This window comes from Amia ocellicauda, chromosome 15, assembly GCF_036373705.1.
Source record: "Amia ocellicauda isolate fAmiCal2 chromosome 15, fAmiCal2.hap1, whole genome shotgun sequence".
In the NCBI taxonomy this organism is placed as follows: Eukaryota; Metazoa; Chordata; class Actinopteri; order Amiiformes; family Amiidae; genus Amia; species Amia ocellicauda.
The window spans coordinates 4,276,001-4,291,812 of NC_089864.1; the positions used below are offsets into that span (position 1 = coordinate 4,276,001).

Sequence of the window (15,812 nt, forward strand, 5' to 3'; positions counted from 1 at the left end):
CAGAAAGTATATTGTAAATATATGATATACATTATTATAATTATTCCATTGTTTGCCGTGCATGATAATTAAGCACTATTTGATCGAAGGTGTAGGAGCTAATTATCAGGTTATTTTTTTCTGAATTAAGTAGTCTGTCTCGAAAGTGCGGCGGTATTACAATAGCGCCCCAACGCATATTAAACAAATAAAATAAAAATGTCACCCTGCTCTACTGTATCTGATGTTGGGACTGTGGGGGTGAACTGTCCTTCACACGAATCGTCCGAACCAGCACCAGCGCTTTCCCTGTCATCTGCCATTGAGCAACCAGTGAAATACCTACTGTGACGTCACGCACGGTCGCTCTAAAAAGCTACAGGAGGGTCAATGTTTTTTAAAAATGTATCACAAAAAACAAACATAAAAAAACACATCTTATAAGCAACGGATGTGAATGAAACTTTCAGGACATATTTAGAAAGTACAGGTACAACTTTTAACCCGACCTTTAATTGCTTGGTAAGGTCAAACATTATAAATACATTTATTTAAAGTTACAATTGACAATTATTTTACCAAACCCTTCAGCTTTTTCAATTGAAAATAATGCAACGGGATAGGGAAGTATTTATCAGAAATTGATATAAATTGGCTCCTCTCTCCAGCTCTGGGTGCAGCTGTCTGCTCTGTCAGTCTCAGCAGCACCTGCAGCTTCACACCTTCAGAGGAGAGAGCAGAGCGCCTGTCTGTGAGCCTCAGCCACGGCTCTGACACAGGCCTGCTGCTACAGGTGTGAGCTGCTCAGAGCCCAAGTGTGAGGCGCTCACTCTCCTCACTGCAGATACTGACACTACAGCTTTTCATGTGGGCAGATGTGTGTCCGTTCATCACGGCAACCCCCCCTTTATTTAAATGCATTTTTGCAAAGACAGAGGGAGTTTTGATTTTGTTGTTCCATAACCATTTCACATACAGCATCCTGTTGCAAAACACATTTCAATGCATAACCACATTTTTATAACGCAGCTAATCACAAAAATTGTAAAGGGCAGCATAATACAAGTTGTGTAAACACATACAGGGTGAGATACAGTAGTGTACTGGGGATATGTTTAGAGTACGAAGCATAGAAGTGGAATGTAGGATCTATACACTCACCTAAAGGATTATTAGGAACACCTGTTCAATTTCTCATTAATGCAATTATCTAACCAACCAATCACATGGCAGTTGCTTCAATGCATTTAGGGGTGTGGTCCTGGTCAAGACAATCTCCTGAACTCCAAACTGAATGTCTGAATGGCAAAGAAAGGTGATTTAAGCAATTTTGAGCGTGGCATGGTTGTTGGTGCCAGACGGGCCGGTCTGAGTATTTCACAATCTGCTCAGTTACTGGGATTTTCACGCACAACCATTTCTAGGGTTTACAAAGACAGGTGTGAAAAGGGAAAAACATCCAGTATGCGGCAGTCCTGTGGGCGAAAATGCCTTGTTGATGCTAGAGGTCAGAGGAGAATGGGCCGACTGATTCAAGCTGATAGAAGAGCAACTTTGACTGAAATAACCACTCGTCACAACCGAGGTATGCAGCAAAGCATTTGTGAAGCCACAACACGTACAACCTTGAGGCGGATGGGCTACAACAGCAGAAGACCCCACCGGGTACCACTCATCTCCACTACAAATAGGAAAAAGAGGCTACAATTTGCACATTCTCACCAAAATTGGACAGTTGAAGACTGGAAAAATGTTGCCTGGTCTGATGAGTCTCGATTTCTGTTGAGACATTCAGATGGTAGAGTCAGAATTTGGCGTAAACAGAATGAGAACATGGATCCATCATGCCTTGTTACCACTGTGCAGGCTGGTGGTGGTGGTGCAATGGTGTGGGGGATGTTTTCTTGGCACACTTTAGGCCCCTTAGTGCCAATTGGGCATCGTTTAAATGCCACGGCCTACCTGAGCATTGTTTCTGACCATGTCCATCCCTTTATGACCACCATGTACCCATCCTCTGATGGCTACTTCCAGCAGGATAATGCACCATGTCACAAAGGTCGAATCATTTCAAATTGGTTTCTTGAACATGACAATGAGTTCACTGTACTAAACTGGCCCCCACAGTCACCAGATCTCAACCCAATAGAGCATCTTTGGGATGTGGTGGAACGGGAGCTTCGTGCCCTGGATGTGCATCCCACAAATCTCCATCAACTGCAAGATGCTATCCTATCAATATGGGCCAACATTTCTAAAGAATGCTTTCAGCACCTTGTTGAATCAATGCCACGTAGAATTAAGGCAGTTCTGAAGGCGAAAGGGGGTCAAACACAGTATTAGTATGGTGTTCCTAATAATCCTTTAGGTGAGTGTATATATGTGCAGTCAAACCATCACAGAGGAGGCTCTATGTTGGCCTGCAGTCTGTAATTATATAGCACTGTTTATATGACTTCTCTGACTGATGATCCACAGAGTGTCACGGAAGCCGCACACTGCTGACAGATCCTGGGCCTGGGCTGCCACCTGGTGGTAGTGCTGCCTCACTGCAGTGGTGCTGACTGCTGACTCCAGTGAAGTGAAGAGCACATACAATACTGAACATCCTGCTTTAGTCAAGGCTTGATTGGGAGCTGTTTGCCACGTCTCACTTCCAGTGAGTTTTGTTTCATATCTGTTCATTCCTTCAGAGCACAGAGATCATGCATCTTGTGTGTGAGAAGCAAGATCAACAGCCGCTCAAACAGAGAGATGAGCTGGAAGCGGCTCAAGTTCATTAGGTTTGTCTTTGTTATCCTACAAACCTCTGCCTTGTGATAACAGCACATCTCACCTGCTCTCTTGCTGCTGTGGAGAGGGTGTCTGAACTGCAGAGGCCTGGGAGTGAAAACAAGTGGTGGGGTTACACTGAAATTATATAGTATATAAATATGACTAAACATAAATAAATTAAAACAAGCTGAACCTTTCATAAAAATACACAGCTGAATGTTAAGAAGCTTATTTAAACTGTAACTGAGAACAGGTCAGTCTCTGACTCAACAACAGGACCAGTCTGTTACTACAGGTAGTCCATAACCCGGGGACGCAAATGGAAATTGGGCTACAGAAAACAAGACAGAAAGCAAAAGACACTTCTTCACACAGAGAGGCACCACAATCTGAATAAACTCCCCAGCAATGTGGTAGAAGAGACAATTAGGGAACATTACAAAATAGACTGGATAGGATCCTTGATCACTCAGTTATTAATGGACACCAAACCAGCACAATGGGGCGAATTACCTCCTCTCGTTTGGAAACTTTCAAACAATTAATCAATCTGAGATGCTTTATTTGAAACAGTGTTACTCTGTGCCTCATGTAATGCAATCAATGATATACTTCAGATCTGAACACAGTGCTGAGAGGCAGTCGAGACCTTACACCCCCCAATCCCCCGCCCCAGCCAACTGGAATGTTTGAGGCTCCAACAGTGTTCAGCAAACTGAACATACACCTTTGATGAGTCTAGTTCCAGTCAGATCTTGGGTTTAAACATGTGAAATGAGGTTTGTGAAAATAAATTGGACACAATCTAATATCTTTGTTATTCAGAGGGGGCCAAACTTGGCTCCTGAGTGGGGCAGGGCAGTGCTGTAAATAAATGACAATCTGAATGTTAACATTTAATGAAAAGAGCTCAAATGTCAGCACTGCTGCTGCACACTTACTCTGGTCAGCCCTGTCCAGAGAGAGCAGACTCAGTGTGTCCAGACCCCTCTTTTCTGTCCAACTCTGCCATGTCGTTCTGCTCTGCTGTCGGGGGGTCAGAGCTGACGGAGTGAAACTCTCTCTTCCTCCTCCTCCTCCAGTAACACCCAGCAGCCCCCAGCACCAGCAGCACCAGCAGTACGATCACCAGCCCGATCACCAGCCCTGTGGAGTCACGAGAGTCTGGAGCTGCAGAAACGACAGAGAAGACTCTGTTGCGGGGGGCAGCTGGCTGCAATGGCCATATTAAGCTGTGTGATGCCCCTGTCAATGGCCAAGCATTCAACTCGATCAAGTGCACCTGTTTCTCATCTAATCCAAGTATAAAGTCAGGACACAGTATAATAAATAAGAGACCATTTGTGATCATCAGTCAATTCATAATTGTCTAGATGAATATAAATGCATCTTGTAAAATTAGTCAAATATTTACATTCATATGTTGTTTTGGTAGTGAAAGCATCACATCTAAGTCTGCATTAGCAACATTCACTATTTCAAATATAGGTTGTAATTTTCATTTACATGTAAATCAAGTCTGATCAGCACAGGTCCAGGAGTGTCAGTATCAGCCGGAGTCCTGTCTCTCATCACAGCCTGGATCTCCAGTAGAGCCCGGCCCCTGTCCTACCTGTCACAGTGACATTCACAGTGCTGATGGTCCTGCTCTGGGAGTCCAGCACTGTGTAGGAGCCCTGGTCAGTGAAGGTCAGTGCAGACAGTGTGACCTCCTGCTCCTGCCCTGAGACTCGGGACCCATAGGCAGGGTCAGGGGTCACAGTGCCGCCCTCTACAGCACACACTGGGAGAGAGGCTCCAGCGCCCGCAGGGTTAAACCACACTGTCACAGCTGCCCTGCTGTACAGACGGAGGGTCAGGGGCTGCCCATAGGAGAGAGAGCTGCTCTCCTCACGGCCTGCAGAGAGAACAGGATCCAGCTGTAAATGACAGGAAGTGTAGATTTTCTTTGTAATTAAAACAAACTCAGACTCTTACCTGTGATGGTGAGATCAACCTTCCCAAGATGTACTGCTTGGTTTGCATCTCCCTCACAGAGACACTCATATATCTCTTCATCAGTGAACAGTGTGTGCTGGAAGGTCAGAGAGAAGTCCCCCTGTCTGATCCTCTCCAGGGGAAACTCAGTCCTATTCTCAAACCCAGGACCGGGGTACAGTCTACTTCCACTGAACTCACAGACATCCTGATCCACTGTCTGCCACTTAATGTAGAGCTGCTCTATAGGAGTCCCTCTGTAGGCTGATCCATCACAGGGCAGAGTGACAAAGTCCCCGACTCTCACTGACACTGAGACAGGATCTGAGGAGACTGAGAGACACAGTGCAGAGACAGACTGAGACACAGCAGACTCAAAAAATCTCAGGTCAGGATTCTGTTAAATATGAATTCTCCCATAATAAACCAATGAGAAAGGACCTCAACAGACAGACAGTGTCTCAGAGCCCCTACCTCTCAACAGCGTCACAGCCAGGAGCAGCCTGAGAGCCCTGTGGACAGGAAGAGAAGCAGGTCACTGCACAGCACACAGCCTGCTGGGACCTTGAGTGCAGTTATGTGTGTGTCTGTGTCTCAGACATGATAACACTGTGCTTGACATGGTCAAGTCCCTCTATAAAGTTGTTGTTTAAAAGCTCCTAAACAGGGCTGACCCTCAACTGAAGTGAGTTTGACAGGTAAAGATAAAGTTGTCAAATTCTGTCAGCTTTGACCTCAGCCAGGTCAAACAACATCACCTTGGATTCTTCATAAATTAATCAGTGATCAACAAATCCTGTCATTGAGGCCATGTGCTATCCATACCACCACCACCAATAATAATAATAATAATAATAATAATAATAATAATAATAATAATAATAATAACAACAATAACAGTCTATTAAGTCAGAGCTCTGTTCCTCCCGGCCTCAAAACCCTTAGAGATCTACACTGTCAATCATATTACTTGTAAGAAGATAAAATTTGTGCAGCTAAAATACAAAACTAAACTCTGAACCTAGGAAGAAACCAATTAAAATACATTCAAGCATATACAGATAGATAGATAAGCAGATGCATATAAAGATAAAAGTAACTACAGAGGGATAGGTAGACGGATGTATTTACACTAACAGGATGATCACTGAAATGTAACAGCCAACACCCTGGTGACCAGAAGTGGTTTGTGATGAGTGCGAGTCACTCCTATCATGAGATACAGGTGCTGCATTTTCTGTTCTCAGGCTTAAAATAACTGATCGGCTGCAGTTCATTATCAATGTGCTGAATTTGCATTGGTCTAAGTGAATATAAACTCATGGTTTCAACAGAGACAGAACCGACTCGGCACAGACAGCACTGGGAGTTAAATACTGGATGTGTGATGGTGGATAAACAGGACCAGAACTGAGATCCGGCCGCCCGTCAGGAACAACAAATTCAGAAGAAGAACTAGGAAGGAGGAAGAGTCCGCCATTAAACACAAGAACAAAACTGTCAAATCGAAAGTGAAATACAGGAGTTGACAGAGGAACTGTTTTTCAAAACCAAGAGGCAAAGACTAGGGCGTAAACACCACCCTTAAACATACCCTCTTGTGGTAAAATCAAATGCAAATTACATGCAAGGCTTTACGTACCATTTTCTGTTCATTGCAGTTGCGCTTAGAGAAGGCGCTGGCCGCGCTCATGTTCACGCCGATGGCTGACGTCCTTGGCTTTGACGTACAGGGACGTGACGGTTCAGTGCTGTGGACAGTGCGTGCTCCGATCTTGCGGGGGCCACAGTAATTTCCCGTCCATCCACTACTGTCCACACTGGAGTTCAGCTGTGCTGTATAGTATGGCATATGATGATCATAGAGGAGTTCATAAACGGTAAGAGTTAAATGGCCAACAGAGGGTCTTATAGAGACGTGTAATATTCACCACAAATTAATACGAAATTCTTATAATTAAACAAACAAACAAACAAACAAAAAACCTTCTGACTGCGAAGGGATTTTAATATTCTGTCTGGTTCAGGTGAGCCCAGTTATAACAACATGAGTTCAGCCTCTCCACTCTCCACAGCATGATGCTGCAGTAGTGTGCGCTGGTGTGTGTGGCTCTGGATACAGGTCAGGTCCAGGTCAGAGCAGTGCAGCTGGAGGAGGGGTCTCTGTGCTCTCTCCTCACATCAGTGTCTCTCCTCTGGAGCTGACCCTCCACCTGCCGCCCCTCCAGAGCCAGAGACCCCAGAGCTCTGCCAGCCCCAGTGACCACAGCCGGCGCCCCATCCCTCTCCCCCAGACCCTCTCATGTCTACATCAGAGAAGGAGGGGAGCTGGAGAGTCAGGCAGAAGTCTGATCCTCTCCAGGGGAACCTCTGCTCTGTTCTCAAACCCAGGGCTGGGCTAAAGTTTACTTTTGCTTGCTGGTCATCCATCCCATTTAATGTAGAGCTGCTCTACAGGAGTCCCTCTGCAGGCTGATCCATCACAGGGCAGAGTGACAGAGTCCCCGACTCCCACTGACACTGAGACAGGAGCTGAGGAGACTGAGGAAAGAAGAAAAACAGAGAATGAATTGTGTTTGGGGGGTTGTGTCTGAATTTAAACACTTTTTACACATTAAGTACATGTAAACAAATGCTTAAATACACTATTATTATGAGTAACTAACATGTAGTTAACGAGTACATACTATATTATAAACTGTCATTTGGGAGAGCTGTTTTAAAGTGTTACCATAATTATGTAATTTAGTCATTTATTCTCCTATGAGATTGCACTTATACAATGTTTTGTCATACTCTTGCCTTTGCATTACTAGCACTTGTATTGTTTATTTTGATTTCCCCTTTGCTCCCTCTCCCTTGGCCCTAGACTGTGATTTAACATCTTGTCTGCACTTATCAGCTTTTACATTCTAGGATGTAAGACCTTATATATTGTTTACAGTATATCTCCTATACACTTGTGTAAATTCTGAATTTGTCAAATGTATTATGCCTTCAACTGTACTGTATTATTGCACTTTGTATTGCTCTTATATATTGTAAGTCACCCTGGAGAAGGGTGTCTGCTAACAAATAAATAAACAATAATAATAATAATAATAATAATAATAATAATAATAATAATAATAATAATAATGATAAAATAACAACAACAATAACAGTCTATTAAGTCAGAGCACTGTTCCTCCCGGAGTCAAATGCTCTTAGAGATCTACACTGTCAATCATATTACTTGCAAACAGTTCATGTTTGTGCAGCTAAAATGCAAAGCTAAACCCTGAACTTACGAAGAAACCAATTAAAATATATTCAAGCATATACAGATAGATAGATAAGTAGATACATATAAAGATGAAAGTAAATATAGAGGGATAGGTAGACAGATGTATTTACACTAACGGGATGATCACTGAAATGTAACAGCCAACACCCTGGTGACCAGAAGTGGTTTGTGATGAGTGCGAGTCACTCCTATCATGAGATACAGGTGCTGCATTTTCTGTTCTCAGGCTTAAAATAACTGATCGGCTGCAGTTCATTATCAATGTGCTGAATTTGCATTGGTCTAAGTGAATATAAACTCATGGTTTCAACAGAGACAGAACCGACTCGGCACAGACAGCACTGGGAGTTAAATACTGGATGTGTGATGGTGGATAAACAGGACCAGAACTGAGATCCGGCCGCCCATCAGGAACAATACATGTAGAACGAGAATTAAGAAGGAGGAAGTGTCCGCCATTAAACACAAGAACAAAACTGACAAAGCGAAAGTAAAATACCGGAGTTTACAGAGGACCTGTTTTTGAAATCAAAAGAGACACAGACTAGGGTGTGAACACCACCCTTAAACTTACCCTCTTGTGGTAAAAACAAATGCAAAAGGATTTACGTACCATTTTCTATTCATTGCCCTCCTTGTTAGGCTGCAGGATAGGAAGTTGCTGTTGAGACAGCGTAGGCCGTGCTCATGTTTACGCCAAGGCTGCTTTGTGGCTGATGTCGAGCTCGGGACGTTGGCTTCGACGTAAAGGGCACGTGACGGTGTCAGTGCTGTGCACACTGTGAGAGTGTAGCTGCAACTGGGAGTGCTAGAGGAGGATGAGGAAAGAAGAAAGACAGAGAATGAATTGTGTTTGGGGGTTTGTGTCTGAATTTAAACACTTTTTACGCATTAAGTATATGTAAACAAATGCTTAATTACACTGTTCTTATGAGTAACTAACATGTGGTTAATGAGTACCTACACAGCAAAATCTATAGTGTTAGAATTACAGTGTTAAAATATAGTGTTATATAGTGAAATCATTGTTATTTCAACACTCATTGGGTGAAATTAACACTCTGAGAGTTGAACCATCTTGAGAGTCACTGTTAATACTGGGTGTCAAAATAAAGAGTGTTGAATTAACACTGAACTGGTGTAAAACCAAATAACTGAACTTTCCCACAATGCACAATAATTTATGTTTTATTGTGTTATTTTTTCTTAATTATTGTGTATATATTAATTATTGTAAAGTAATTATTGTTTGAGTGTAAAATGTATATTTATCTGCCAATATATTTATATTTGTGTTGTCAGGTTTTTCTACACTAAGTAGAAGTCATGTCTTTGAATCAACACCTAACAATTATTTGGTTTTGTCTTGTCTATGTCTTTGCTTGTGGTGTTGCTTTTGAGCATTAACTGTCTAAGCATGACCACTTTGCTTGTCTTATTGGGTCTGGGTATTTATGTACTTAAAATATAATTATAAAGCTACATTACATTGTGCATGTACACTTAACACTTACAGTGTTCAGTTTGCTAATGATTTTGTGCTGTATACTATGATAATAAACTGTCATTTAGGAGACCTATTGTAAAGTGTTACCATAATGATGAGAATAATAATAACAGTAACAACCCATTAAGTCAGAGCTCTGTTCCTCCTGGCCTCAAAACCCTTAGAGATCTACACTGTCAATCATATTACTTGCAAGATAATGTTTGTGCAGATATAATGCAAAACTAAACCCTGAAGTTAGGAGGAAACCAATTATAATATACAGTGGCTCCCAAAAGTATTCACCCCCTTGAACTTTTCCACGTATAATTGTAAATCAGAATGGATTCGATCAGGAGTTTTTGCCACTGATCAACACAGAAAATGTCCATATTGTCAGAGTGAAAAATATAAGCTGCAAATTGTTCTAAATTAATTAGAAATACAAAACAGAAAATACTTGAAGGCATAAGTAATCACCCCTTCAATCCATATTTTGTAGAGGCACCTTTGGCAGCAATTACAGCCATGAGTCTATGTGGATAAGTCTCTACCAGCTGTGCACATCTGGACACAGCAATGTTTGCCCATTTGTCTTTGCAAAATTGCTCAAGCTCCATCAAGTTGTATGGGGACCTTTGGTGCAGTGGCGTGTCCAGAACATTTTGAATAGGGTGTCCAAGGGGTGGTACAGACCTAATTTAGAGGGGCCATCCTTAATCGATGCAAGATAGATTTTCTCAATATAATTATGATGGTTCAACACATTAAATGATTCAGCTTAGGTTTGGTACATTTCCTCCTTCAAATAAATCATAATTCATAATTCAATTCCAAGTCTTAATACAGTGTTTGCATTGAAGTTTATGACTTTATAAAAGGGTATTAGCATACATTAGTACATATTTAACATAATGTAGAAACTATAAACAAATTATAAATAACAATTAAAACAATACAAAAATAATCATAATATATACATACAAACCCAAACCCCAGCAGCACTTTGCAGATACACGATAAATACATGAGTATTGATGAGATCTATGGCGCCATAAAAATATTTCAGACTGCACCTTTAAAACAGCCGAATAAACCTGTTTTTGTGCTGGGTGGCAAAAAGTTTGATAAACTGGTCCATGTCAAGTGCCTTAATCTGGCTCTTGCAGCCTCAGTGCTGAGAGCAGCCAGGTCACTCGGTGTGTTTGGGGTTCGTGTGATGTCTCTCACTCCGCATGTTGCCGGCTTTCAAAGCCAGTGTGAATGGGGGGCAAAATGGAAAAAAGCAGGCAAACGTTGCGTGTATTGTGCTGGCATTTCAGAGTGAATGGGGCTGGACGCGGGCAGCCTCGGTGACTCAAACTGTCTTTCTGGCTCCGTGGTCACAGATCACATGCAGACGAGCAGAAGCGAAAATACAACACGAAAATGCAAAGCTAACTCAGCCTTTACTTTACTTGTGTCTAATTTCACACGGAATGAAAGCGTTTCCCCCAGATTAGGACATTAGGTGCTACAGGGAAATAAATTGCTAGATTAATTTCTCATTCATGATCACAATACATAAATATACATACAATTGAACACTGTGTATCCTCCAGTTGAATATAAGAAAATGTACACAGGTGGAAACACTGGGGTTTGTTCGTGAAGGGTTTTACACCGATTTGCAATTTCAGTCACTTTTTCTGTATTGACTAAAATACAAATTTATGTTAACATGCATTCATCACGGCGCATAAAGTTTATTATGAATATGCTTTGAACGGATCATTTTTCATTCATGTTGCAGCTGATTTTTTAGTTCGTTTTTTTATTATTTCGACTTGTTGTTAGAAAAACAGTCGGATACAGATCGGTGTAATGTAGAAATCCTTATGGACGCCGCTTGTTTTGGGATATTTGCGGCGCAGTGATGGGAAATCACAATTGTGCTCATTGAAGGCTGTGATGATGGTCCCAAATCAGCACAGCTGCACTAGAACCGATGTGTTGAAATTATACACACACATCATGTGTTAATAGTACCATGACACATTTTGTGTTGTTTTCTACGAAATATGTGCAGAGTACGGCCTTTCGAGTAACGTTATTTATTTTAACCTTAGTCCTCTGCGAAATGTATTTCAACCAATCGCTTCCACATGTCTTTCACTGGAGGACAGCTTAGTGTTTGAGCTGTCAACACAACCTGTTCTGTGGCCACGAAATTACGAGAGGTGAGTAACATTCATTTATTTTAATCATCTGTTTCAGTTAATTTTAAAATTGCAACAGAAGTTTTTTTTCCATGTAGTTATTATTGTCCAAAAACGAGCAGGATGGGTCGGATGGCCTCCTCTCGATTGTACATGTCCTTCTTATGCCCTTAATTAATATCGCGGAACAGCCCTGGGACCATGTGAAACAAAAACACTCCGGATTTCGACCTTAAAACTCAACATTTAAACTTGTAATCTCTAAAGTTCAGGTTTTACATGAGACATTCTTGTTTTGTTTTCTTTGACAGGCCCCAGATCTCTTCCGTATATTAGATATGTGTAGACCAGGGGTTTTCCAGGTGTTTTGTTCCAGGTGAGTTCTTAATTGCTTAATTGAATCCTTAATTGACCTAACAAAGCAATATATAATTCAATTAAGTAATTAAGACCTAGGTTGGAAGAAAAACCAGCAGGCCAGGGAGTACTTTGAAAACCCATGGTGTAGACCCTGGTCCTGGAGAGCCCCTATCCAGCAAGTTTTAGAGGTCACCCTTCTATTGCCAATTTTTAAACACCTGGAAGTATTTCAGTCAGATCAGTGAAGCTTTGGTTTGGTAAATTCAGTAATTTTGAAACCATTGAAGCAATTATCAAAATACCTGCAGCCTCTCTGAGTGAGAGCTCCCTTTGGTTGATTTGCTTAATTGATTAATAACTCACATGTGTTCCTAGTATTTAGAAATTGGTGATTTAGGGTGACCTATAAGAGAAACTGGATTGGGGCTCTCCAGGACCAGGGCTGGAGACCCCTTGTGTGATTTTTTTTAAAGGGTTAAAGGGTTTTAGTGTTACGTGGGTGATTCACCATTTTTTAGAAGAACAGCTTATAGTAGTTGTATAGTAACAGTTCTATACTCACTATTAAAAATATTAAAGTGCAATATCAGTTATTTTCTGTTTTGAATTTGTAATTAATTTGTAACACTTGCAGATTGTATTTTTCACTTTGACATTATGGCCATTTTCTGTGTTGATCAGTGGCAAAAACTCCTGATTAATTCCACTCTGATTTCATGTTGTAACACAATGACATGTGGAAAAGTCCAAGGGGGTGAATACTTTTGAGAGCCACTGTATTCAAGCATATATAGATCAATAGATAGGTAGATGTATATAATGATACAAGTAAATACAGAGGGATAGGTAGTCGGATGTATTTACACTAACAGGATGATCACTGAAATGTAACAGCCAACACCCTGGTGACCAGAAGTGGTTTGTGATGAGTGCGAGTCACTCCTATCATGAGATACAGGTGCTGCATTTTCTGTTCTCAGGCTTAAAATAACTGATCGGCTGCAGTTCATTATCAATGTGCTGAATTTGCATTGGTCTAAGTGAATATAAACTCATGGTTTCAACAGAGACAGAACCGACTCGGCACAGACAGCACTGGGAGTTAAATACTGGATGTGTGATGGTGGATAAACAGGACCAGAACTGAGATCCGGCCGCCCGTCAGAAACAATACATGTAGAACGAGAATTAAGAAGGAGGAAGAGTCCGCCATTAAACACAAGAACAAAACTGACAAATCGAAAGTGAAATACAGGAGTTGACAGAGGAACTGTTTTTTAAATCAAAAGAGACTACAACATAAACGCCCTTAAACTTCCCTCCTGAGGTAAAAACAAATGTATATTGGATAAAAGGATTTACGTACCATTTGCTATTTATTGATCTCCTAGTTACGCTGCAGTATAGGAAGTTGCTGTTAGAGAAGGCATTGGCTGTGCTCACATTGACACCAAAGCTGGTTTGTGGCTGACGTCACATTCGTGACCTTGGCTTCGACGTAAAGGGCACATAACAGTGTCAGTGCAGATGATGAGCAGAGAGGAATTTATAAACAGTAAGAGTTGATTGGCCAACACAGTGGCTGGTAGAGCTGTGTAAGATCAGCATTCACCACAAATGCGTATGACATTTTAAATGAATAAAAACCTTCTGACTGTGAAGGGATTTTAATGTTCTAGCCAGTTCAGATGAGCCCAGTTATAACAACATGAGTTCAGCCTCTCCACTCTCCACAGCATGATGCTGCAGTAGTGTGCGCTGGTGTGTGTGGCTCTGGATACAGGTCAGGTCCAGGTCAGAGCAGTGCAGCTGGAGGAGGGGTCTCTGTGCTCTCTCCTCACATCAGTGTCTCTCCTCTGGAGCTGACCCTCCACCTGCCGCCCCTCCAGAGCCAGAGACCCCAGAGCTCTGCCAGCCCCAGTGACCACAGCCGGCGCCCCATCCCTCTCCCCCAGACCCTCTCATGTCTCCATCAGAGAGCAGTGTGTGCTGGAGAGTCAGGGAGAAGTCCCCCTGTCTGATCCTCTCCAGGGGAACCTCAGCTCGTTCTTTTATTTAAAGGTCTAAACTTAGAGTTTCACCTGCTTTGTATTTTAAGGAATTGTTCCCAAAATGGAAAATACTGCTCCATTGTGTGTTAATGGAACACGTTTTGTTCTGTATTCTGACTTAATTCAACATGCATCCATTCCATTTGTACTGCATTCTTCTGCAAGTGAATCACACCCAGCAGTTTTAATGCGTTTGAAATGTACAGTGAATGATGTTAATTGTGATAGAAACTGGTTTCTAAACAAATGCAATGAAGTGGAACCTGTGTGTCTCTGTCTCTTGGCCACCCTAACAACCTGCATCTGTAGTATTACTTCTGTTATTTCATAAGCGACACCCAGCTGAACTATATTGTATAGTGACATGTATATTGTTCACGTGTATTTATCACTTAAATGTCCTTCTGTTAAAATTCAACAATACATTTTAAGAGCAGATTGTTTGTGATACACATGCCCCTATATTATAGAAGTGGTGATACACATTATTATTATTATTATTATTATTATTATTATTATTATTATTATTATTATTATTATTATTATTATTGTTTTGAAGGGCAGTGGAAATTGCTTTTGTAGTGACTCCCTTAACTTTTTTTTATGTTTTTTGCTCCATTGCCCGGTCCCTTAACATTCAGCGAATCGGAGCGCCGAGCCGCCACGCCTGGAGGTAATACTCGTCCTGACTTTTCACACTAAATTTACCCTGGCATTTTATGTGTAGGTTGGTGCTGGAAAAGTTATAGTTTAGTCTACAAAACAGAGAGTAATTGTTTATTATTTATATGATGATGTGCGTGCAGTAAAATGTAAGTAGACATGTTTGTTCATGTTTGGTATAGGTTATTTGCGCTACATATTGAGAATAGCGATGCTAGTCTGTTAGCCAGCTGAGTCTTATCTACTGCGTCACCATGCGGTCGTAAATCGAACTGCGTTCATATATATATATTGTGTTTTACCGTTATCTATTGTTTTCATGTTTATTGAATTTAAGACAGTGTATTATCGATTTGTATAAGTTGCATACGTTTCTAGAGTTTACCGTGGTTAAAGTCATTTCTCAGCATGTAGCTGTAGTAAGATAGCATAGATCCATATCATGTGTGCATTTATGCAGCATGTAAATTCATTGAGCATATTAGCTTTAATGTCAGAACTGTGCATATTTGTGTTATTCTTATTTTCATGATTATTGGTTATATTGATTATTATATTAGTGATTTTATGTTATTGATATTTCTTTGTAGAACAACACATGCATATATATCAAATTTAATATTACAATTACTGAAGACAGCGTTTTGGATACAGTGCTAGTGATCCAATAAAGGGACATTGTTTGGCATGAATGAGAATTGAGCATTTTTACCGATGCCCACAACGATCACACCTTTTGAATGATCAGCTATTTAACTCTTTCATCAACCTCCGCTACAATTATTATTATTATTATTATTATTATTATTATTAGTAGTAGTAGTAGTAGTAGTAGTAGTAGTAGTAGTAGTAGTATTATTAGTAGTAGTAGTACATAAGAAAGTTTACAAACAAGATGATGCCATTCGACCCATCGTGCTCTTTTGCTGTCCATTAATAACTATGTGATCCAAGGATCCTATCCAGTCTGTTTTAAAATCCCAAATTGTCGGCTTCAACCACATTTTGTATCAATGTGCAGCTTTATCTACAATTAA

General features: G+C 41.0%; 1 protein-coding gene across 4 annotated transcripts; it reads right to left on the reverse strand.

Annotated features, from left to right (window-relative positions):
• Positions 1-473: 473 nt before the first annotated feature.
• On the reverse strand, positions 474-13,517 carry LOC136711099 (uncharacterized). 4 transcript variants are annotated; one of them, XM_066687098.1, is made up of 8 exons: positions 13,428-13,517; positions 8,631-8,825; positions 6,374-7,272; positions 5,206-5,243; positions 4,732-5,064; positions 4,367-4,651; positions 3,696-3,900; positions 474-2,859 (listed from the first exon to the last, which is right to left on the reverse strand). In XM_066687098.1, the coding sequence occupies exons 3-7, from the start codon at positions 6,385-6,387 to the stop codon at positions 3,701-3,703; spliced, it is 870 nt and encodes a 289-aa protein (XP_066543195.1). In that variant the 5' UTR covers positions 6,388-7,272; positions 8,631-8,825; positions 13,428-13,517; the 3' UTR covers positions 474-2,859; positions 3,696-3,700. The 4 variants fall into 4 exon arrangements, 3 of the variants coding, with proteins under 3 accessions (XP_066543195.1, XP_066543193.1, XP_066543194.1); XM_066687096.1 differs by having other exon boundaries at positions 3,696-3,924; XM_066687097.1 differs by lacking the exon at positions 13,428-13,517 and having other exon boundaries at positions 3,696-3,924; positions 8,631-9,556.
• Positions 13,518-15,812: the final 2,295 nt, after the last annotated feature.